This window comes from Cavia porcellus, unplaced genomic scaffold (genome assembly GCF_034190915.1).
Source record: "Cavia porcellus strain 051 isolate PalLab524CR breed Dunkin Hartley unplaced genomic scaffold, mCavPor4.1 scaffold_2, whole genome shotgun sequence".
Classification (NCBI taxonomy): Eukaryota; Metazoa; Chordata; class Mammalia; order Rodentia; family Caviidae; genus Cavia; species Cavia porcellus.
Window position 1 is genome coordinate 31,646,984 of NW_026947485.1, and position 22,831 is coordinate 31,669,814.

Here is a 22,831-nt window from a genome sequence, read left to right on the forward strand (position 1 = left end):
ATGTGACATTATGCTGAATTTTCCTATCAGCATCAGGTAGTGGCCTGTCTTTGTTCAACCCCAGCGCTGGAATTAAACATTTACTTACACTTTAAAACATCCCAGAATATACATGGAAATGCATCAATTTCAAATATACTCTACTTTGCATGTCATTCAAAACACAAGGAAATATTTTTTCTCTTCTTTCACAGAGTATTTCACTGAAATACTCTAAAATTTATAAAATTTTCTTTCTACGAACTCTACTACAGCTTTTGTTTGGTGTTTGTATTGTTTTTCATGGTGCTAGGGTTAGAACCCAGAGCCTGCAAACACTCTCATGTGCTCTATCACTGAGCAGCCCCTCCCCACTCCCCTTTTAAAATTTTATTTTGAGAAAGGATCTTCCTACATTGCCCAGGCTGACCTGGAACTTGCAGTTCTCCCGTCTTAGCCTCAGAGGTAGACGGAGTTACAGACGCACAGGTCCTCATCAGACTTTTCACTGCTTTTGCATTGCAGTTGGGGCTTCAGTCCAGCCTTAGGTGTGTGTGCGGATGAGCTCTAGAGCATCTTAACCGTTTTTTGAAAAACAGCATGCAGCAAGACGAAACAGGCTGCATCTCCGTCTTCCTTAGCCAAGCGTGTCCTGTGCCCATGGCTTTCTGTCAGGCTAACAAAATCCGCTGATATGAGGCCAGGAGCAAAAGCAGCCTTAGAATGATACTATGGGACTGGCTCACTTCTTGTGCTGGCCTAGGGCTATATTTTTGCTTTCCTAGTGTGTGTGGGTAGGGTGGGGGTGTCCGTGGTTTTCCAGATCTGGAAAAAGGATCCTCAGTCATTTTTAGAGCCCCAGACAGGCTGTGGTTTAACGTGGTGGTTACCAAAGTCAGACTTCGTGGATCCCGACTCTCCTCTGCCCGCCGCCACCCTGAGCAACCGTTTAACTTTCACTTGCTGGGGTTTAGTCGCCTGTCAAGTGAGGACAAAAATAGTACCCACTTGCGAGGGTGGGTGTGAGGCCTAAGCGAGGTCATCCACAGAAGGCGACTGAAACAGTGCCTGGCTGCATTGCGAGCTGTTTAAACTTGTTAAAGCCTTTTAACCAAGTGCGCCTGAAACTCTCCAACATTTGCTCAAGGATGAGCTTCTGTGAGTTACAAAACACAAGATTCCCGGGACATGAGACTGGAGGAAAAGAATTCGGGGCGCTGGCTGAGGGAGGGCTGCAGCGGCGATCTTTGCTCAGGGACGCCCCTACAGTTTCGGTCTCCGGATCCGGAGTCTTCACGGTTTCTCCCCAAGGACTCGGTCCCGCAAGCCGCGCGGCACTGCTTTCCTCCAATCAGAAGCCTCGAAGCTGGCGCCACGCCTGCGACCTGATCCAATCTCGTAACCGGAGGGCGGGAACCCGACGTGCCCACCTGCACCTGTAGCAGAGGGTGGCCACCTACGGGGTCACCTCCCCCTCCACACACACATCACACGCACCCCTCCGCGGCGAGGTTCTGGTTGCTCCAATCGCTTGGCGCTGGGCCAGCAGGTGGGCAGATGTCTTCGCTCGCTCCTACCGACGCGTAGGAAGGTTCAGTGCGTCCCAGCGAGTAGCCATGGTCCCACCTCTCCGCAGCTCCCGAGAGGTGCTGGCACGGCAGAGGGACGCTCTCGAGAATGTAAGGCTGCTAACCTGGAAAGGCAGCCTGGGCTTTCTGCGGGGACAACGAATCTGACAGTCCCTCGGACGAGCCCCCCGCGCGGCGGGCCCCGGGCTGTCTCCTTAGCTCGAAGAAGTTGGAGGTGCCACGGGAGAGTAGCACTCGCTGGAGCTGCACTGCGGACATTCCGACTGGTACACTTTCCAGCAGCCTGACCTCTTCAAGACCGCGCTGAGGGACAGCACCCCGGTTTCAGGTGCCCAGAGCGCAGCCCCCGTGGTTCTCTGGGCCGCAAGTATAGTGCGGGGGCCTCAGCGTCCCGGGAAGCCCAAGCAGGTGAGCGATCCGGGGTGGTTCTGCTCCTGGCGAGACACAGCCTTCCAATGCGGTATCACCCTGGGCTGATGCCCTGCGCCTCCCAATCCCCCGCCTTCTAGCGCGACAGGACAAGCCCCTAAGCTGTTGGCGCTCCAGAACTGCGCTCTGCCTAATTTTGCGTAATTTGCAAACTTCTCCTTACGCAATTCGCAAGAAGGTTCTCTGTGCACCCCAAGTTGAAAGCCATAAAGAAGAAAGAACAGGGTAAAGGACCGAAAACGACATCCAGATAACCCACCACCACCATTAGTTAATATCTTGAGGGTACCTTTCTAATTTTCAAAGTAGGACAGAGTAGAATGCTTACAAACCTCCCTGGCCCCTTGTGCCTGAGGGTGTGGGTGCCTTTTGTACAGAAAGAACTCTGGCAGCTTTTTCTTTTATTATTTTCAAATCCGAGCCCCAGTGTCCCTTAGGGCATCTCGGGGAGAAGCTGGGACCACGGTTTCAGGGCGCAACCGAGGCCGCCTCGGCTAGGTTCTGGGACTTCCTCTCCGTGGAGTTCCGGGGGAACTTCCCACAACAAACACAGCTGAACTTTCAGTCTTTTGCGCACTTGCGAGTCCTCCGAGTTCTGCGCGCGCGCGTGGGTGGGAAGGAGCCAAGCGGAAACCGGGAAAAGAGCAGCGGCTCGAGCGAATCCTACGCGCTGGCGGTAGTTAAGTGCAGTAAAGAATGCACAGAAAGTGGCCAGGGGAGTCTCCCCTTCTGTATTAGCACCTAAGTGCTAATAAGCAGCCTTTTTGCTCTGCGAAGAGGTACTGAAAGCTGGGAGAGGCAAATAGTTTTGAAGATTCTTATTGCGCTCTCCTGTTTGGAGAATGGAATTGCGCAAGGAAAAGAACAGAAGTCTTAAATATGTGAAATTCTCAGGAACTGAATTGCGTGGTATAAACAGATTAAATCCTGAGCTATGGAAAGAGAGCAGGAAAATGTGTTGCTTGGGCTCCGGGCGGGGGCGGATGGGGGAAGGAGCAACCGTCCTAAAAAACCACAAGATTGGTCTCTGAGGCATAAGAAGAAGAGTGGGATGGAGATTTTGGAGGGAAGTTAGGTGCAGACATGCTTCTCTGAAAGTCACAAGCAGAAGTGGCTAAAAGGAGAATTTAAAAGAAGCAATGCAAACAGCGTGAGCTTGTCTTTTATTCTTACTGGAATATAAATTTTCCCAAGAATCTTATCAAAAAAGACCCTGAGGTGGGCGAGTACAGGGGGAAAAAACTCTGCAGGACAGTTGTATCTATTTACTGTTTAACATGCCTAATTCACCTGCAGCCGGGACACACTTGGTTCTCAATGCCCTACTGTCAGGGGCTCCTCAGAAGGGAACTGATCTAGGACAGGTGGGTCACCTATGGGCGTCTGTGGAGTCCCACAGTGTGGACCAAACAGGCCGTTTCCTCTCTGGAGCCGGGTTGGTCCGGATGACCGGACATCCCCCTCCCTCCCCCGGCACCCTTCGCGCTGGCAGGCCCTTCTCCCTGGTGGCTTAGGCTAAAGCTCAGGCTGGGGAGTTTGAGGCTTAGATTTGAGCTCATGTGGTGGCGCCCTGGTGGCCGCTAGAGCAATTGCACCTCTCGGGCATGGCGGCGCCTCCTCCGGGTTGTGCTGCTGCAATCTTGGGGCGCTGCAACCTGGGCGATCTGGTGCCAGGCCAAGAGCGAGGGAGGGAATGAGATTTGGGCATGTGACTTCCACAACCTAGTAACCAAGTTTTGGGTTTTTTTTTTTCCTCCAGTACGAGGAGCCGCCTCGGCTCACACCCCGCACCCCTCTTGGGAGAAGCTCCGGAAGGCCACGGAAAAAAGAGCTCGGCAAGGTCCATACTCACGCCGGCCGCCCGGGCCCACCCCTGGCCATGGCCGATAGCGGTGGCATTGGCAACTCGGGCTCCTGGTGGAAATCGCTAACTAACAGCAAAAAGAAAAGCAAGGACGCCCCGGTAGGACCTCAGCTTCCGGTCCAGCCGGTCTCCGGGGAGCCCGCGCCTCCTAGCGCAGACTGGACCAGCAGCTCCCAAGAGAACCAGCTTCCCAAAGTCCTCGGGGATGCCAGCGGGTCTCCCAAATCAGACAAGGGCGGAGAGAAAGGAGGCAACAGCCGCCGCAATCTGAAGATCTCGCGTTCTGGCCGCTTTAAGGAGAAGAGGAAAGTGCGCGCCACGCTGCTGCCGGAGGGAGACAGGTCCCAGGAGGAGGCGAATTTCCCTGGTGGCTCCTATGAGGATAAGTAGTAGCCTCCAGGACTCCTCTCCCACCACTTACCCTGACCCCCACTTCCATGCGGAGAACTCTGACCTACCCCAGTACTTGGTGTCTCACTCCAACAACATTCACATAAAGCCAATATTTTATTTTTTCTTGAGAGTGAAGTATCAATTGAATTTCACGACTCAAAGATAACATTTAAAAATTTTGTTTTGAACCAGAGATCGAACTCATGACCTCGCACTTGCCAGGCAGGCGCTTAGAGTGCTGAGCCAAGTCCCCGGCCCTAAATATTTATTTGTGATAAGAGTGGATGGATACCTACTGCGGAGGAACTTGGCTAGATTTTCTTTTTCAGCAAACTATTCTGGGGTGTCCCCCTTGTTCATGTCCCTTGGGGGGTGTGACATCAGTGGACAAGTCTTTCTCTAAGTTAGTAGCTTAACTTGAATTGTGCAGCCCCTCAAAGGAGGAAAGTACTCTTTTCTAGGATTCAGAAGGGCAAATCAAGTACTGTTTTTAATGCCTCGGCAATGCACTTTAGGGGTACTTCCATAGACTTCAAAGGGATGGAGGGAAAAACATTCTTGAGTAGAAGGGTTTGAAATAAGGCAGGATTGCTTCCAATTTGAAACTACAAACCTGTATCATACATTTTAACGTGGACTTATTAAAATTGTTGCACTATAAGACTTGAGGTGACTGTTGTATTTTTTCCATTCCAGAGCTGAAAATACATCATACTTCAAAGCAAGCATGCAAAGTCCTGGGTGACAGAGTTAATCATTTGTCATACAGCATAACAGCCACTATTGGAAAACTGCAGGAACAGGAACATTTCTAGAAACCAGTAACACCTGGACTGAGACCAGTTGGCTAAGTTCCAGTTTACAGATCCAGTTTGTGGGAGGGAGATATCAATTCATTATTCTTAAGTTTCCATTTACATCAGTGCTGTCTCATAGACAGTCATAGGGCTAAAATACATTTTCAGTATACACTGTTAATCTTTCTAACAATGTACTGTAGATATAAACAGACTGTGCTTATTCAGTTTGTACAAAGCTGTCTTTTCTCTTCCCTTTTGCTTCAAAGGTTTATTTCTTTACTCTGAAGTTTGCATTTATCTAGTTTCAAAGCCTTTAGATCTACCGACCTGTAGATTCTTAACAACAATCCACCTGTTCGCTTTTATTATGATTGTTAAGAAAAAGAATAAATGAATATCACTTTCTTTGAGCAAATTACAAGAGAGTTATTGTAGGGAGTAAGAGACAGTGAGACCTTTTCCCACTACAACTCAGTTCATTTATCAAATTCAGAAATACACAGCAAGGACATAACATTGATCAAAGTGTGTATCTTTTTCATAAAGATAAGCAAGAACTTAATTGAAGTTCAATTTGTATATAGGGAAGTTTGGTTTTGTATCTATAAAGCTAGTAATTTATAAAATAAAATATTTCAGTTATTTAAATATATTTAGAAAAGTTTGAGGAAGATGGCTAAAACATTTAAATTTATGGGTCAAGTTTGAGTTACTAGCAGAGTATTATAGTCAATTACTTGATACTCAAGTTTCCACATACCAAAGGCCTTATTCAAAAGAAAATTCTTTGCCTCAGAATTATGAATATCTTATATTAAAAGAGAAAGTATGTGGAAGGGTTTTTTTCTCTTTAGTTGCTTTTTGTTTTAAGCATGAAAAGACTTTTTTTTGTTGTGCATTTAGAACTGTGAGATATGATACCAAAGTCTCATCCAAGTGGGATTCATGGATGAGAAAGACTTTATATTAATTATAAGTGCCCCCCCCCCGATTCATGTGAAGAAGAGGGAGTTGGGAACTTAAAATGGACAAGAAGTTCACTGTAAAGGAAGAGATTTGGGGCTGGGAATCAATGCAACAGATGTCAAGTAAGGTTTTGGGACATTTCATAAGGTATTCTAATTTCACTTGGTAGAAAGCAAACAAAATTAGAGTAAGTCACTACACAAAATGTTCTTTCTCTCCCCGGAAGAACAATAGAGTATGGCTGTGCCCATTTATAAAGTTAAATTTACAATTGAGTAATTTAAAAGTCTTAGGCTCTTTTATCTGGTATTTTATTGTTTTAAAGAAATTGTTTCCCCAAAATTTCTCTAACTCCACAAAATACTGGTATTTCCCCAGCTTCCATGCCTACTTCTGGGTTCCATCCAAGTCTCCAATTGCTGTGGCTATCCCATGGTAGGCACACAGTAGTGGGACTTACTAACATGACATCTTTACCCTACTGTTCTGAAAGAAAACCATACTAATGGCACTTATGACAGTGAATGCAATTCACAATCTACTCATTGAGGTTTGTAATTACATCGTTTTAAAGCAGTCCTAAATTATGCAGTGGAAAGGGTACACTGATTTAATCCCAACTCAGTGAAATCGAAAACCAGGCAAATTGGTCCATAATAAGATCATCAGTAGGATAAGATGACTTGACAAAATGTCTTTCTGGGATTTATATGCTTTACAGACAATTAATTAGACTCCCATAATGCTTATAGATTCTAAAGCATTTAAACCTTGACATAATTTATATTAAGTAAATGAAAAATGTTACTGAATTAAATTTTTAATTTATTAGAGAATTTTGTTTTCTTTCAACCCCTTACGAAAGAAATTTTGCAAATTTGGAAACCATTTAAAATGTCAATACTGTAATCCCAAATGCCATGAGGAAAGAAGAGATGAAAATCTAGTAGTGTGTTTGCTGAATACACTTGTAACTATGATAATTATATCCACAGGGTAGTTTTTGCCTCTGTGACTCGCCTTGCAAAGTTTGTGGCTGAGCAGTGACTCATATTACAGATCACCTGAATGTCCCTTTTGTGTTTACACTTTGGTGTTCATCCCATTCTGACTTGCATTTCAAGAGCACAGACTCAATTTTGCATACACCCTTGGCATGCTCTGGCTGAGCGTTAACACCTAAGCTATTTTTTTTCTTTTGAAATATTATAGGAATTCAGCAACTGTGGTCCTGCCAAGTCTTTCTTGGAGAAATATAAAATAGTTGTTTTCCTGAGCCTCACAGAAATATACTTTGTTGACTTGAAATAAATGATTTAAAAAACAAAGGAAATTCAAATAAAAGATAAACCATGAAGGAGATACATGAGCAGACACTAATATCTCATGACCACAGGGATCTTTTATGAAAACAAAGAAAATATTATTATTTCTTTCCTAGTTGAGAAGTGTCAACCAGAGTAGAAATCAACACACAAAGTGCTTGCTTAATAGAGGAGGTAAGGGAAACTGGTTTTTTGAAGTCTGCTATTACTGGAGGATTTTATTATAATTATATAAAATTTGGTAGGTTCTTTGTTAGATGAAGTTCAAGTTTATTTCAATGGCAAATGGAAAGTAGAACAGGAAGTATTTTAACTACTTGGACAACAGCACACAAGTACCATAGACTAGAAAGAATTGTGGAACCCAGGGCAAACTTGGTCGTTAATGGGCTGGGTGTCCTATTTTGGTAATGTTCTTTTCACCTGTTCTCCCAATGATCCTCTTTCTCTGAAACATCACACATGGATTTCTACAAGGCTCAGGGTTGTTTGGGGGTAATGCTGAGGCCAGGAACTTTTCCCAGTCTCTGTTGGCACAGCAAATATTTTGCCAATCGCTTTGTCAGAAGATGGTCATGCAGATTTGGAACAAGGGCTGCATAGCATTCGTGGTGAGAAAAGCTTATCACAAGAAATGGAATGTAAGGATGCTAGATCTGCACAGAGGATAGCTGAGTGCTCCTCTAAAACAAACAGTAGCTACAGGCTATAATAACTAAGACAGATGGCAGAACAGAAATTGTCCTTTCAGGTATGCAAGGGAAAGAATTTGGTTGGCTTGTACTGCACCTGAAATAATGGATTCAAAATCATTTCAAAGTTGGCTGTAAAACTTTATACAATAATAAGACATGAAAATGTAGTACATTTATGCAATAATAAGATGTGAAAATGTAGTACATTTATACAATAATAAGATGTGAAAATGGAGTTCCATGGTGTGGAACATCACTGTTTACCTAAGAGATAAAAATTGTAACCCAAACTAGAATGATTCAGGTTGAAGAAGCTCAAGGTCTCTGGCACTGATCAGATTAACCTGCTGGTTATGTAGAAAAAAGGCTTCCCTCTGCCTTTTCCAAATGAATCTCCTTTGAGTTACAAGTGTTCCAGATTGTGGGTTTTTCTAGTGCCTCATCAGTAAGTGTACCTCTTGAGTGATACCCTCCAAGGATGAGAGCAGAAAACTCCTTTTCCAAGACACCTGTTCCAGTCCCCATTCTTGCCATTGAAGTTTTGGGGACTTGGGTATTTCTTTATTCTTCAGATAATGGAGGATAAATTTCCTATCCCAGCTGTAAAATTCCCTTTTAGTATTCTGCTACTTTAAGCACTGGTTGTAAAAGTAAACTCATATCTAATATTCATTGTGTATTTTAAAGCAGAAGGTACCAGCTGTTGGGTCCTGATTGTTAGGTGGAAGATTGGAGGGAAGGCTGAGAATTATGCATTATGTAATAGGTGCTCCCATTACAATGTTGTCATTTGGTACAATAATTAGGGTGATCCTACTACATAAAAATATTGGTCATATTCAGAGCCATAAGTTTGAGAAATAGTTTCTTATTAGTATTTATTAGTATTACTAGTAGCTTACTAGTACTGAAAATGTATAGCTCACAAATAGAGCAAGAGTTTAAGAGTATGGGAGATCTCAGCACTGCAAAAGAAAATAATAATACGCTTTCAAGTCTGTTATTTCAGTTGTTCACATAACTCACTCTTAAGGGTCCAAATCCTGATAAACTGTTTTCTGTCACCACTGATGGGGTTGTAGGTCAGGAATGCATTGCCAGTGTTGGCAGACAATCATCTCTTGATTCTTCTCCATCCCATGTCTAAATTCCTGCAAGTAAGGTCAAACCCCTTCAGCTCCCAGTGTGATTGATGTGCCTTGCCACATCTTAAGACTTCTGTCTATGCTGTCACCTCTATATGATAGTTTTTCCCCCCACCACTTGCCTGGAAAACACTTAATCTTCAAAATTCTTCCCATTTGCCTTATTTTGGATTTTGAGTGCTTCCCAAAGGCTCCTGTACTAAAGGCATGGTCCCCACCTTGTAGTGCTACTGAGAAGCAGTGGAACATTTAGGAGGGGAGGCCTACTGAAAGGAAGTTAGGACCTTGGTGAGCATGCCCTATAAGGGAATATTTGGAACCTCATTTTTCTGTCTTTGCTTCCTGGCCACCATGAGGTGAACAGCCTCCTTCATTACTCTTCAGTGTGACATGGTGCCTCAGCAGAGGACCTAAATCTCAGGGCTAAGAGGCCATGAACAGAAACCTCTGAAATTGTGAACCAAAATACTCTTTCTTCTATATAAATTTGTAATTTCTGGTATTTTGTTATAGTGTCAGAAAGCTGACTAATACTTTATTAACTGTCATGAATCTCCATCCCCAAGCATTGCTTTCCACTTTTTTTGTTGTTGTAGTTGTTCTGGGGGTAGAACTCATGACCTAACGCTTGCCAGGTAGGTGCTTATGTAGCTGAGCTAAATCCCTGGCATTTTTTTGGTTTTCTCCTTTTTTTTCCCTCAAGCATTACTGATAGCTTCACTGAGACACACACATACACATATTTGAGCCTGTGTTATCTAACACTCCAATCCACATTATATAGATGTGATCCCTTGTCTCTGCCCTTTCAGTTGTGGAGCTCAAGGAAATTCAGGAGGCAGCACTCATTCTTTATGTACTTCATGAACTCCAGATTAATCTGCAAAGAAATGGATTCATCAGCTAGTAGAGTCATGGTTCTTTCCCCTCTGGAACAACAGACTGAGAGAAATTTCTGAGGGTTACAAATCAGTAGAGCCCAATCAGAAGGGGAAAAGAGCACAATTATTTGAACTGTGAGTTTTAAGATAAAGAACTATTATCCTCAACAGGGATTGATGTAACAGGGATTGACTACTAAGAAGAGACCCCTAAAGGACAGGGGAAGAGATGTAAGTAAGAAGCTACTGCCTCTTGAGTTAAGACTGAGCTCTGAAGACTTACCTGCTCTTCTCCATAGCCTCTTAAGTCTTACTGGAAAGTCAACAGTTGTGACTCTGATTGGAGAAGTCACTGTGGTACCTCACCAGCAAGTTTCTAGAATCCACCCTTTAGAATTGCTTCAATGAATGAATCAGTAAATTCTATGAATCTCAGGGATGAAGATACTGTAGGAAACAGCACAGGGTAAATACAGCTTGGGGGAGATAATTTTCATTTTTTCAAGCCTACCTCAAGCCACAACTTCTTCTGCTTAATACCATCTTATACAATAATATCCTCTAAGTAATCCAAAGTCATTGAACTTTTTCCTGGGAATCAGGTTCCCAAAGCGTTTGGTAAGTCTCTTCAGATGTGCCCTTTCTTTGCAGGCTTCCAGGGATTTTGAGATTTCTGCACTCTGAGCAAACATACATAAATGGTGCTTCTTAGACATCAGCTGGCTCCATTTCCCTGTCAGTCAGTGGAAGGAGTAAAAGCAATCTGTGGTGTTTGCGTGAACTAAAAGCACCGTCCAGCACATAACACACAAGGTGTCAGTAATCGGGACTGTTTTTCTTCTCACTCCTGAGTAACTGGCTGAAAGTGGCCTGAAGGAATTGTTTCACTATTTTCCTTTAAAAAACAATCTGTGGGCTGGACATGTAACTCAGTGTTGTCTAACATTCATAGTGTCCTGTGTTCCAATCCTACACAGCAAGGAATGATAGAAGGAAGGAAAGAAAGACAGAAGGAAGAAAGAAGAGACAGAGAGAGAAAGGAAAGTAAAGAGAAATGAAGGGAAGGAGAGAAAGAAAGGGAGAAAAGGAGAGAGAGAAATGAAGGGGGAGAGAGAAATGAACGGAGGGAGGGAGAGAAAGAGACAGAGACAGAGATAGAGAGAGGGGGGATTTTTTAAATGCAAGGGTACCACTTTCTAGGATTCCCAAGAACTCAGCTTTTAGAATAGTTGTGGTTATGTGGCTGTTGGAAAAGCTCGGTGACAGTTTACACAAGGAATTCCCTAACAGATGCAGAAAGATGACCATAGATCTAGATGCCAATGGTCCTGGGATGACAAAGACAGAGTGTAAGATTCTGTGCTCTCATTTTTATGTTCAAAAAGGCACCGAGTCTGAGAATATTTAGAGAATGCACTTTAAGTGTTACCAGATCCCCTGAAAGTGGGGAGGTGAAATAGAAAAATGAAGAGAAAATTCACTTGGTGGAAACAAAAATAGGTAAATTCAGATATACCTGGGCCTGGCTTAGGGTACTTACCTCCATAAGTGCACCACCACTTGTCAGCAATAAAATCCCTAAAACCTTGGCAATGATCACCCTCCCTGCATTTGTGATCCTGCAGACAAAAGAAAGAACAGGAAGCAGCTTCATGCTCACCATCTATATGGTTTATCTAAGCTGTCAACCTCGGTCTAGTGAGTAGGACCCAGGGTTTTACATCAGGATGGCTCTCAAGAGGCAATCAGAGTGGGAATTCTTGGCTGGCCTCAGGAGCCCCGTTGGGTGTCACAGCCTCGAGCCTTGGTAGATCACCTGTTGTGGGAAGACTTCTCTGGCTGAATCACAGCAAGGTGGCCTTTGATCAGAGCCAGCTGCATCCATCTTCCCCCCTTGGGTGTATTCTAAGTTTCTTGTACACTGAGACACACTCTCAGAGTTTACATTGGCAAGTTGAGACGGGCGCATCGGCAGCCATAGAGGGGAATGTGTAGTCTAACGAAGGTCTCCAGACAGCCCTAAGAGCTTTGAAAGGAAGTTCCCTGGTACCCCACACCTTCCCCAGTTGGGTGTGATTTAAAAAGGAGGCCACTCCTGCCCCTGGCTCAGCTAATGCCATAAGCGTCAGACAACATTAGAAGGAAAATGTCAGCTGTTTTTAGCACAGAGCTAGGGCTTCTCAGGACTGAACAGTAGAATTTTACCCATTCAACATGTAGTTGTAAGGACATTTAGCTGATTTAATTTTAAATGTCATATTTAATTTCTGGACTTTATAAGCAGTGAAATTCAACAACTATTGAGTACATAGTACATATATACCCTTTAGACAAAAAAATGAAGAGGGCAAAGATATTTTGTGCACTTCATGTGTTTATGCCTTTACTATGTAATTCATTTATTTATTCATTCATGAAATATTTAATGAGTTTATTCATCTTTTAATTATTCAATAGTCCTATTAGGTACTAAGTAATGAATTAAACTGTAGATGCAGAAAGAAAATAGAACTGTAAGCTTGCCCTGCAATGCGCTGTAATAAAAGACAGGTGTTGACTCATTCAAGAACAATTTAGGATATTTTGATTCATTAACTACCACTCAGGCAACACTAGTTACCTGAGTGTGTTAAAAATGCTCCATATCAGCTAGGTGTTGTGGTGCACATTTGTAATCCCAGCACTGGGGAGACTGAGGCAAGAGGATCCTCTGCAAGTTGAAGACCAGTCTGGGACACAAAGTGAGCTCCAGACCAGCCTGAACTGCATAGCAAGACCCTGTCTCAAGAAGACAAAGATAAAAAGAAAAAGATGTTCCATATCCTGAGCAACTCAGTGTCTTTGCTTGTGTAGCTGAGCCCATTGGTGGGAGGGATGACCAGCAGATGTGATGCTTCATCCCTTAGCCCCTTGAGTTCACAGAGTACCAGACGAGTCAGTCTGAAACAGCCCTTGATGAAATGAGAATCTCCCCAAGATCCTACAGTCAAGCTGATAGTGGAGGCTTTGTATTTTGTAGGCCTTATTCCTACTCTCTCAACCTTTTTGATTCCTCAGTTTCATTTCCTGGGGAATGGTCTGCCTCCACCCTAAATCTAGAGAGCTGGGTCTCGCCACACCAGTAGGAGGATGCTGAAATTCACCTTGATCTCTGTTGGGGTACAAGCAGTCACTTTCCTATGTACCTGCCCATACAGTATTTTTGTTTCTTTTTGGGGTTTTTTTGGTACCAGAGATCAAACACAGGACCTTGCACTTGCCAGCAAGGTGCTGCACCACTGAGCTATATCCCCAGCCACTACAATATTATCCTTTAAAAAAATCAAGATTGCCAATGGTAGTGCTGTTTATAAGCTCTCATCAACCAGGGAGATGAAAATGTGCTCTTCTCTGCGCAGTCAGTCTTTCATGGCACAGGGCTGCTGCAGCCACACATATTTTTGGGATTTATGCAAGTTTTTACCAAGAGTTGATTGATAACAGCCGTAGGTCGGTCAACACAGGCTGTCCCTTTTTTGAATCAGGAACCCACTTTGTCCCTTGGTCTCTCAGGAAAGTGAAAAACATGGATGACAAGTTCACTGTGATGGGTTAAATAATCATCAGCTTGGACCACCCAACTGCACCAAGTCAGCATAATTTTCCATGTAGAAAACCCACCTAAGGACTGCTGCCAGCAGTGTAACAGGAGAACTGGAGGGGAAGATGGTGTGTTGTTCATTATCTTGAAGAAACTTATACACAGGTTTTCCTGATATGAACTCAGCTGTTCTCATCATCGGAGAAGCCTGAGTCCCTGCTGTCACTGCGGATGACTGTGGCTCTCTTCAGGTGAGTTCTGGTTCTTATCTTGAGCATTGCTTCCTGGCTCCAATGCAAATTCCTCAGCCTAGTGGCACAGACCCTTCATTCCGCTGGCACAGACTTTCTAGCTTCCACCATTGACCTTTGGGCCACCCAGTGCAGCTCCTTGATAGATTCACATGAGACATTGTCATGGACTCTAGTTGGACTCTCCAGTTGGATTCATGGAGACCATTGCCATGGACTTTAGGTCTCCAGCTGAACTCATGCAGGATATTTCATAGGATCCAGGTCTTCAGCTGAATTCTTTGGGTCTGTTGTGTGGAGAGAGCTATTGCACTCTTATGTATTTGACTTTTTCGGTAAATATTATAAAACAATCCCATAAGTTGTATGTCTTGTATTGAGTCTATTCCCTTTTAAATCATGACTATAACATTCACCAAACCCAGTCTGATTTGCATCCTTCCTTCTTCTACTCATCCATCAGACTTTCTGTTTTTGAACTCACTGAGTAGGATACCCTTTCACATATTTACTTTTAAGCTTTCCTAGCTATGAAATGTAGTGCTGCCATTGGATAAAGGCCCAAACTTCTGATTTCATTTAATCTATATTATCACTTTTTTGGTCCTATCACACTACAGGGTAAGGGCTTCAATGTAGGAATTTTGGAATGATACAATGCTCTCCCTTACACCAAATCTAGACCTCACGTGGCCTTGTCAGCTTCAACTCTCTCTCAGAATCCTAATTCCAACTTGACCTCAGACATCTCTGGTTTAGCCTGTTGGAGGAGAAAGACCACATGGCACAGAAGCGACTGTAATGCTGAGGCCATCTGACACCACCTGACCATCAGTCGTAGAGGTCACTAAATGAAGAGGCATGAGAGAGCCTTCAGGACACCAGAACTACCCAACTCAAGAGCAGTTGTGTCTGTTTCTGTCTAACTTATGGACTAAGATTTACGGACAAGGACAAAAAAAGAAATCCTGGGCCAGAGATTTAGCTCAGTGGCTCAAGCACTTCCCTGTAAGCTCAAGCTTGAGAGTTCAATCCCTGGTACAAACAAGAAAACACACAAAAAGGAAATCTTTGCAACCCAGAACTCATCAGAGTTTTGTACAAACAAGAAGGACTATTTCTGCTGGCACAGATGTATGCCAGTGATGCTGGTACTTCTAGGGCTAAGAAAGAGCAGCTATAGTGTGGAGACAGCCTGAATGACATAGAGATCCTTGTCGAAAAACAAAATTTATGACACCTAATACAGATCAAAGTCGATAACCACTAAGGTTGATTCCAAGACTAAAGAGTTAATAATTACAAAGTACAAGACATGAAGAAAATCTCAGCTTTATTTGTTCAGTACTCTAATTTTCATGGTGTGACACAGAAAGATAGCCCTCTCTCTTCCCTAAAGGCTTCTAACTTGATAATACAGGGTCTAGAGTTGCAGATATGTCCTACTGTGAACATTTGGATCATGTTTGTTAAAATATAATAGTACATTATCAGAAGGTAAGTATAGCTGTTTTGGCTTAATGTGAGTAAGAGCCAGAACAAAAATCTGAACAGTTATCTGGAAGTTCGAATCTCACCTATAGTGAATTGAATAGTAACCTCCACAAAGATACATCGTACCCTTCAGAATCTATGGCCACAGCCCACTGGGGGAAGCATTTTTACAACTGCACTTTAGTTGGGGATTTTTAAAATGAGCTCATCCTGGATTATCTTGATGGGCACTAGATAACTATTCATAGTGATAAGTGAGACAGAAGAGAAACCCTGACTCTCTCTTTTTACTAGAGACCAGAGTTGGGTGTCATTTGGCCAGTGGCCATTATACCTCTCCCCATCACTTCCCTTCCACCCCTCCCACCCTATCCACTGGGACAACTGGCCTCAGTGCTCTTCTCCAGGCCGCTGTCAGCCATCATGACCTTGCCCTGCTCCCACCACTCAGACACCTCTTTAAACAAGGGGAATGGCACCTGGACTTGCCTAAGATTGGGGACGGGGGAGGATTCTGGGTCCATTGTTAACATCTCCAACTCTGCAAACCTCAGGCTACCTCCAGGTAGCCTTCCTGAAGATTCCTTCTTTTCAGCCCAGCCATTTATTTTTTTACAGCGATATGACAGCTATCAATCAGTTTGCCTCATCCTGCACTTCAGCTGAATCGAAGCTTTGACAACTGCTACAGTCCTGGGGTTCTGCACCACTTGGTTTAATCACAAACCTGCACTTGGACCAATCAGCAGGACTGAATCTGAGCCAACCACAATCCTATACTTGACCAACTGAAGGCCTGCAGCTGCTATGTAAACGTCACTCCCCTTAACATTTTCTGGATTAGTCTAAGAGGGTTTCCTTCAGTGTACTGACTCTTCTGTGCTGTAATACCAACTTTGTTAAAATAATGACTCACATTGGCAGTACTATAAATCTGCTTTAGGTTTATTTCTTGAATGGAAATAAATGAAGATCCTGTAAATCCACTCAAGATTCTTAGGCTAGGTAGTATCTACAGAGCAGCTGTCTTAAAAGAAAGAGCAATCAACACTGTGCACAGTTACCCTGCAGATCTCCAGGATCTAGCGTCCAACAAAGATCAGCACCATGCAGCCTATGGCATCCAGCACAAGCTAGTGTCAAATAGTGGTGGCTGGCACCAGCTAGAGTTGACATCCAGCGTCATCCAGAGTCATCTGGTGACTTCAGGGCCACTTTTCTAGCTACACTTTTCCAACTCATGATTCCCACCTGAATTGAGCCAAAAGAACTCGTGAACTATTAGCAGTCTGCCAGCTGCCACTGCAGAGGGCAGAGACAGAAAGAGAAAGCAGTAAGATGGGTGTGGTACAGGTGCTGGAGTTAAGCAGCCACAGCTCAGGAAACGCCTGGAGCCATCAAGCCCTGGAAACAGGCAAGGAAGGATTTCTCCCTCAGAGTCTCCAGAGAAAGGGTGACCTTGCTGATACCTTCATTCTAAACTTTTGGCCTCAGGAGCTATGAGTATAAATGTGTATTGTTTTAAGCAATCAAGATTGTGATAATTTCTTATGATGGTCCTACTAAAGAAACACCAAGTTCTTCCCTTCTGCGGTTCCTCTTGTCACATTTAGTAGAAATGTTAAAAATCTGTTAAACAAATGTGAACACGGAGAAAACTAAAGGAGATTCAGAGAGCACAAGAGAAGAGGGAAAATGTACGACTGAGTGGGGAACGCCCACAGGAGACAAGAAAAGAAGGAAGAAAAAATTAAGCAGAGAAAGAAAGACCAAGAGGAAACAAGGGGGAAATGCATAAGCAGGGGAAGAGAGAAATGACCAGCCGGCCTCTGCTCAGACAGTCTCCCTTCCTGTGTCCTCAATGATCTCCCTCTGCTCCCGCCCCTCTCCTCAACCTCTCCCAGCCCACTTAGGCATTCTGCCACACTAAGCGAAGTCCTGTGTGCTTTTCAGATTCAGATTTTCTGATTTCTAATCTGCAGGCACCAATAAGAAGGTTAAGAGCCGCACAGAAGGACAAGCTCCCGGCTGAAAGCTCACTCTCCACATTCCATCGAGCACCATAAAAAGTGGCAGGACCCACACCGCCCCCATGTAGTCTCTCCAGAACCCAGGAAGGGCCCAAAAGCACACCTCCCCAAGCACCAACTTGGAATGCTCTCGTGGTAACATCACCCCTTTCCATCTGCCACCTGCAAAGAGTGAATTAAACAGGGAAGGGACCAGAATTGCAAAGTGGGCCTCTTAAATAAATTCCAAGGGCAGAGGAGGAGGCTGTGATTATTTTTGCTGACTATCTTCAAAGGTGACTGGAGAACTCTAGACATCTGTGCTGCCTCCAGTGGTCACTGGAAATAATGCGCCCCAGAAGAGCAAGGAGCGATGGCGGTTGGTTGACTACACACCTGCCTTTAAGGACTGTGTCAACCCTCTGGCTAAACACACACACACACACACACACACACACACACACACACACACGAACGCGCACGCGTGTGCATTTACCTGCTTACCAGTCTGTGCTAGATAGTCTGTGAGTGAAAACAAATGCCATAACCAAATATTTTAAGCAGAAATATAACTTGAAACCACTTGTTCAGGTGTCTCAGGTCACAATGGTGGCAATACATGTGGAGTCGTTTAGTATACAGATTTGCGTGCAGGAGATTAATGTCATGTTTCCCTGAAAATAAGACCTACATGAAAAACAAGTCCTAGCATTTTAGAAGTGACGTCCCCTGAAAATGAGCCTCATTGTGTCTTTTGGAGCAAAGCCATTATCGAAAATGCAAAGAGCAAAACTGATACACCAAAATATAATGATCTTAGCAAAATATTGATCTTTGACATAAAAAAGGAAAAATTTGTCAGAAAATGGACTTATTAGGTTGTATGATAGAATCCCAGAGATAGATTAAATATGGGAAATGGGGGAAGAGGTACTACACAACTATTTGCTTTTTAACTGGCATATTTTGTAACACTGCCCCAATTTTTCCAAATTTTATCTAAATATAATTGCTGTATTCTTCTTTGCTTCAGCTCTACTAAGTATTTTAGTAAATATGAAACGATTCTATTAAACTGAATGAAATGAAACGGGAAAGCAACCACCCCAACATTCACTGAGGTTTTCCATTTTGGGCTATGTTTTTAAATAAAAATGACTTCATTAACTTTCTAAAACAGTAAAGGGGGAGAAAGAGCAAAAAAAGGAGGTAGAATGAGAGAAACATCACACAAAAAGAAGAAAATTGAACTTCAAGGTAGCCTTGTGTGTGTGTTCTTAACTTACAGGTCATGGGCAATGTATCTATAAGCTACATGGACTAAAAAGTCAAGTATAAATTTAACTGTTTGATTTGTTATTTAGAAATTACAGTCAGGTTTAAAAAAGAATATTTGCAAAGAGACAAAATCTGGGGAAGTACTTCCCCTCTGGTGTAATGAAAAAAGAAAAAAAATATATAGGAAAAATGGAAATGCTATAAGGAAACGTATAGGATCATTATGTGAGTTATCAACTCTTTACCAAAATCATTTTCTGGTATTTCTAAGCACCACTTAAAATGTATACTGTGTAGTCCCTGTTTACTGTAGCACATTTCAGTTTAAGACAGTGTCTTAGTTACTTTTCCTCTTGCTGAGACAAAATACCAATGCCCAAAGCTAAAGGAGGAAGCTCCTGGTGGCTCACAGTTTACTGCAGTTTCAGCTCATAGTTTGCTGGCTCCAAGACAGAGTGGAGTTGGGGCTGGCTCCAGAGACAGTTCAAGGTGGGCAGAAGGCAGGAAAGCAGCAAATCTTCTAAGTGATAAGCAGGAAACATTTGTCTGTCCCTTATGTCCCATTCAGGCTACCCACCTTATGAGAGGTAGTCTCATACCTGGGAGGGGCAGCCTTAATCCTAACATTACCCCGTGAATCAATCCCAGCATGTCATCCTTGATCCCAGAATCACATACCCTCTGAAATGCCCCACCTATAACTGAGAGAGGCTTTGGGGCACATCTAGATGTGAGCCATAACAGGCAGTCTCATGTTGGATAGTTTGAAAATGGAACGGCACATACTGGAGCTGTGTTCTTCTACTGTGCTACTAATTTTTTCCAAGTTTGAGAATTTCAAGGAAAAGTTTATATTTTATGTAGAAAAAAGAAAATCTGTCTTTTTATGGTGAAACTCTTGAAATGTATCCACAAAGAATCTCTAACATTTGAATAGTCCGTGCAAGGACTTTTTTTTCTTTAGAAGTAAAGGAATATTATAAAAACATTTAAAAATATTTATTTATACTTAACATAAAATAGAATTAGGTTTCAATAGAGACAATAAGTAAATTGAATTTTTTAAATCCTATCCAATTGTGTACAACTAGTCAACATAGAAATCAAATTCAACTATCCATAAACTCATTACAATAAATTCAAAGAGATATCTTCAGTGTGCTGACAGAAAATCACTGTTTACTTACAGACTTATATTTTCTACATTATTACTTAAGAATAAAGGCAAAGACATTTTCTCACAAACAACAAAACAAATTCCATTGCTGAGAAAGATTCTCCTTGTAGTGACTTCTAAAGGCTAAACCTCATGAAGAAACAGTCTCCTCTAGAAGATGGAGGAAAAATATTGAGCTATGTGAGACTAGTTCAAGTGTCTATGTACATGCTGTGTAGGATGATGAAAATGATAAACCTTAATCTGAGTATATAAAATGATATCTCAAAACTATCAGACAACACTATAAAGTAGAATTCATGTCATATTTTACAAATAGGAGGATAAAAGCTTTTTGGGCCTATATCGCAGGTTAATATTGGGTTGCTTCCATCATGGAAATGCTTTATCCTTACTGGGATAGACATTTATTCTGAATACAGATTTTCCTTCCCTGTACATAGTGCTTCTGCCAAAACTACCATCCATGGACTTATAGAATGTCTCAGGAATTCCACACAGCCTTACCTTTCAACAAGGAACACATTTTATGACCAAAGAAGTGAAGCAATAGGCTCATACTGTGAAATTCACTGGCCTAACCGTGTTCCTCATCATCCAGAAACACCTGGATTGACAGGTGGAATGGCCTTTTGAAGATGCAATTACAGTGCATCTAGGTGGCAATAGCTTGCAGGACTGGGGCAAGGTCTGAAAAAAGCTGCACATGCTTTGAATCAGCATCCACTGTATGTTACTGCGCCTTCCATAACCAAGGTTCACGGGTCCAGAAATCAAGTGGTGCAAGGAGGGATGGTATCACTGACCATTATCCCTAATGACCCCCTAGCAAAATTTATGCTTCCTGTCCCCATTGCCTTGTGCTCTGCTAGCCTAGAATTCTTGGTCTTGAGGGAGGGAAGTTTGTATAAAAATGATTCCTTTAAACTGGAAGCTAATACTTCCCTCTAATCATTTTGATCTCCTCATACCTCTGAGTAAACAAGATAAAAAGGAATTTACAGTGTTAGCAGGTGTGCTTGACCCAGAGTATCAAGGAGAATTCAGACTATTACTCCACAGTAGAGGAAAGGGACAATATATTTGAAGTGCACGAGATCCCGTAGAGCACTTCCTACTATTGCCATGCCCTGTTATTAAGGCAAATAGGAACCATAGCAGCTTAATTCAGGCCGGATGGCAAACAAGCCAGAATCTTCAGGAGTGAAGGTATGGGTCATCACACCAGGAAAGAACAAAGACCTGATGATGTGCTCGCTGAAGGCCAAGAGAATGCAGAATGGGTAGTAGTTGAAGGTATTTAAATATCACCTACTACCCCACATCACCTACAGAAATGAGAATTATAATTGTAAAAGTTCTTTCCTAATATGCTTCCTATGTAATACAATGTTCATAAACTTACTATTGATTCTTAAGTACTGTAAGACTCAAGTGGAGAATCAAGAGTACAAAGCCCACCAGTGTGATTTAAAATGCAAAAAAGGAGCAGAGGAGAACTTGGTTGCTAAAAAGGAACCAGACAACAAAAAAGATATCCTGAAGACATCATAAGAGGCAGCAGGACTTCACTCTTTACAGCCTCAAAATAGCAAATGTGAAAGACTTTGGTAATGAGAACAGAGCCCCAGATCACAATATTCCAAGATGACAGTAGCCTTAGAAGTTTGTTCCTCAGGATTAGGTTCACAGTGCTCAGCAATCCAGGCATTCCATCCCTACAGCTAAAAGAGAAGGAAGGCTGGCTACCGTTCCAACTGCCAGCAGACACTGGTATCATCCATACATTGGGGGTTTTAGGCACATGCGGAATCTAAGAGTTGTGGGGTCAGGAAGGTACCCTGGGAGGCCAGGTAGCATTCCCCTAATAGGACAGTTTAAGAAGCTGTGAGTGTGAAGTGGAAAGCGCACTAGAGACCTCAGAATTTTAGGGAACTCAGGGACATGAGTATCACTGGTATGGTATCAGAGAACACAACAAAGAGTAAGAAAGCCAGTCCAAGAGAAAGACTTGAGAGTTGTAACCACTAGCAGTGTCAAAGGAGTAAAGCCACACAAACAATCTGGAGTCCACATTTTGCCACTAATTGGCCCAGATATTGGATATGGAACTATGCGGCTTAATGTTTGCCCTGCTGGATTTTGGACTTGTTTTGGTCCCATTCTTTTTTTTTCCTATTAGTACTTTTTGAATGGGGATGTTTATCTTGTTTCATTATATATTGAAAGTATTTGAACTTTCTTTTGATGGAGAACACAGTATGAAATGTAGGCTATGAGAATGTTGCTTGTTCATTCCCCAACTTTAAATTCTGATTTACAAGATTTAGTTTTCTTACCTAAATATTCTATATATTTTCATCAGTGTTTAGGAAAATAGTTTAAATTGTAACTTCATTTAAATGATAATTAGTGTGCCATAGCTTTAGCCCTCTGGCAATTTTTAAAGCAATAATTTTGAATGCTGCAGATCTGCCTGCCTTCTGTTTAAAATGAACCCCATTTTCAAAGTCTCGGCAGCCTACAGTCTTCCATATCCCACTGCCCAGGATTCTCACCAGGCCCATCACCTTTGCTGCAGAAGAGATGGAAGTGATTCCTCTGCTCATCTAGGCAGTTATTTGCCTCCAGGTCGCTTCTGATCTCCCTCAGAATATCCCTGGGATCAATAGAACTAGTGGTTTTCATTCTCCAGGTGAAGTGGAGGGCTCAGAATTTTGCTTCTTTCTTTTCACACATTTGTTTCACAAATACATTTCAATGTCTTAAAAGTCTTAACATTAATTTAATGAATAAATTAGCAGAGCCTGCGCATGCAGTCTGGGACTGTGGCTTGCTTATCTTTGGATGGGTTACAGATGGCGGCTGTGTTATAGACGTGGGCATTGAGTTGAGCACTGCAGTTCCAAGCTTCTGCGGCTGGTAGTACAAAGTGCTACCACTGGTATTGCCTGTTGGTAAGTGGATGCCTGCCTG

The 22,831-nt window shown here is 42.8% G+C and overlaps 1 protein-coding gene across 2 annotated transcripts; it reads left to right on the forward strand.

Annotated features, from left to right (window-relative positions):
• Positions 1 to 1,314: 1,314 nt before the first annotated feature.
• Positions 1,315 to 4,915, forward strand: Prr15 (proline rich 15). 2 transcript variants are annotated; one of them, XM_005002840.4, is made up of 2 exons: positions 1,315 to 1,976; positions 3,757 to 4,915. In XM_005002840.4, the coding sequence occupies exon 2, from the start codon at positions 3,877 to 3,879 to the stop codon at positions 4,249 to 4,251; it is 375 nt and encodes a 124-aa protein (XP_005002897.1). In that variant the 5' UTR covers positions 1,315 to 1,976; positions 3,757 to 3,876; the 3' UTR covers positions 4,252 to 4,915. The 2 variants fall into 2 exon arrangements, with proteins under 2 accessions (XP_005002897.1, XP_063096104.1); XM_063240034.1 differs by lacking the exon at positions 1,315 to 1,976 and adding an exon at positions 2,627 to 2,776.
• Positions 4,916 to 22,831: the final 17,916 nt, after the last annotated feature.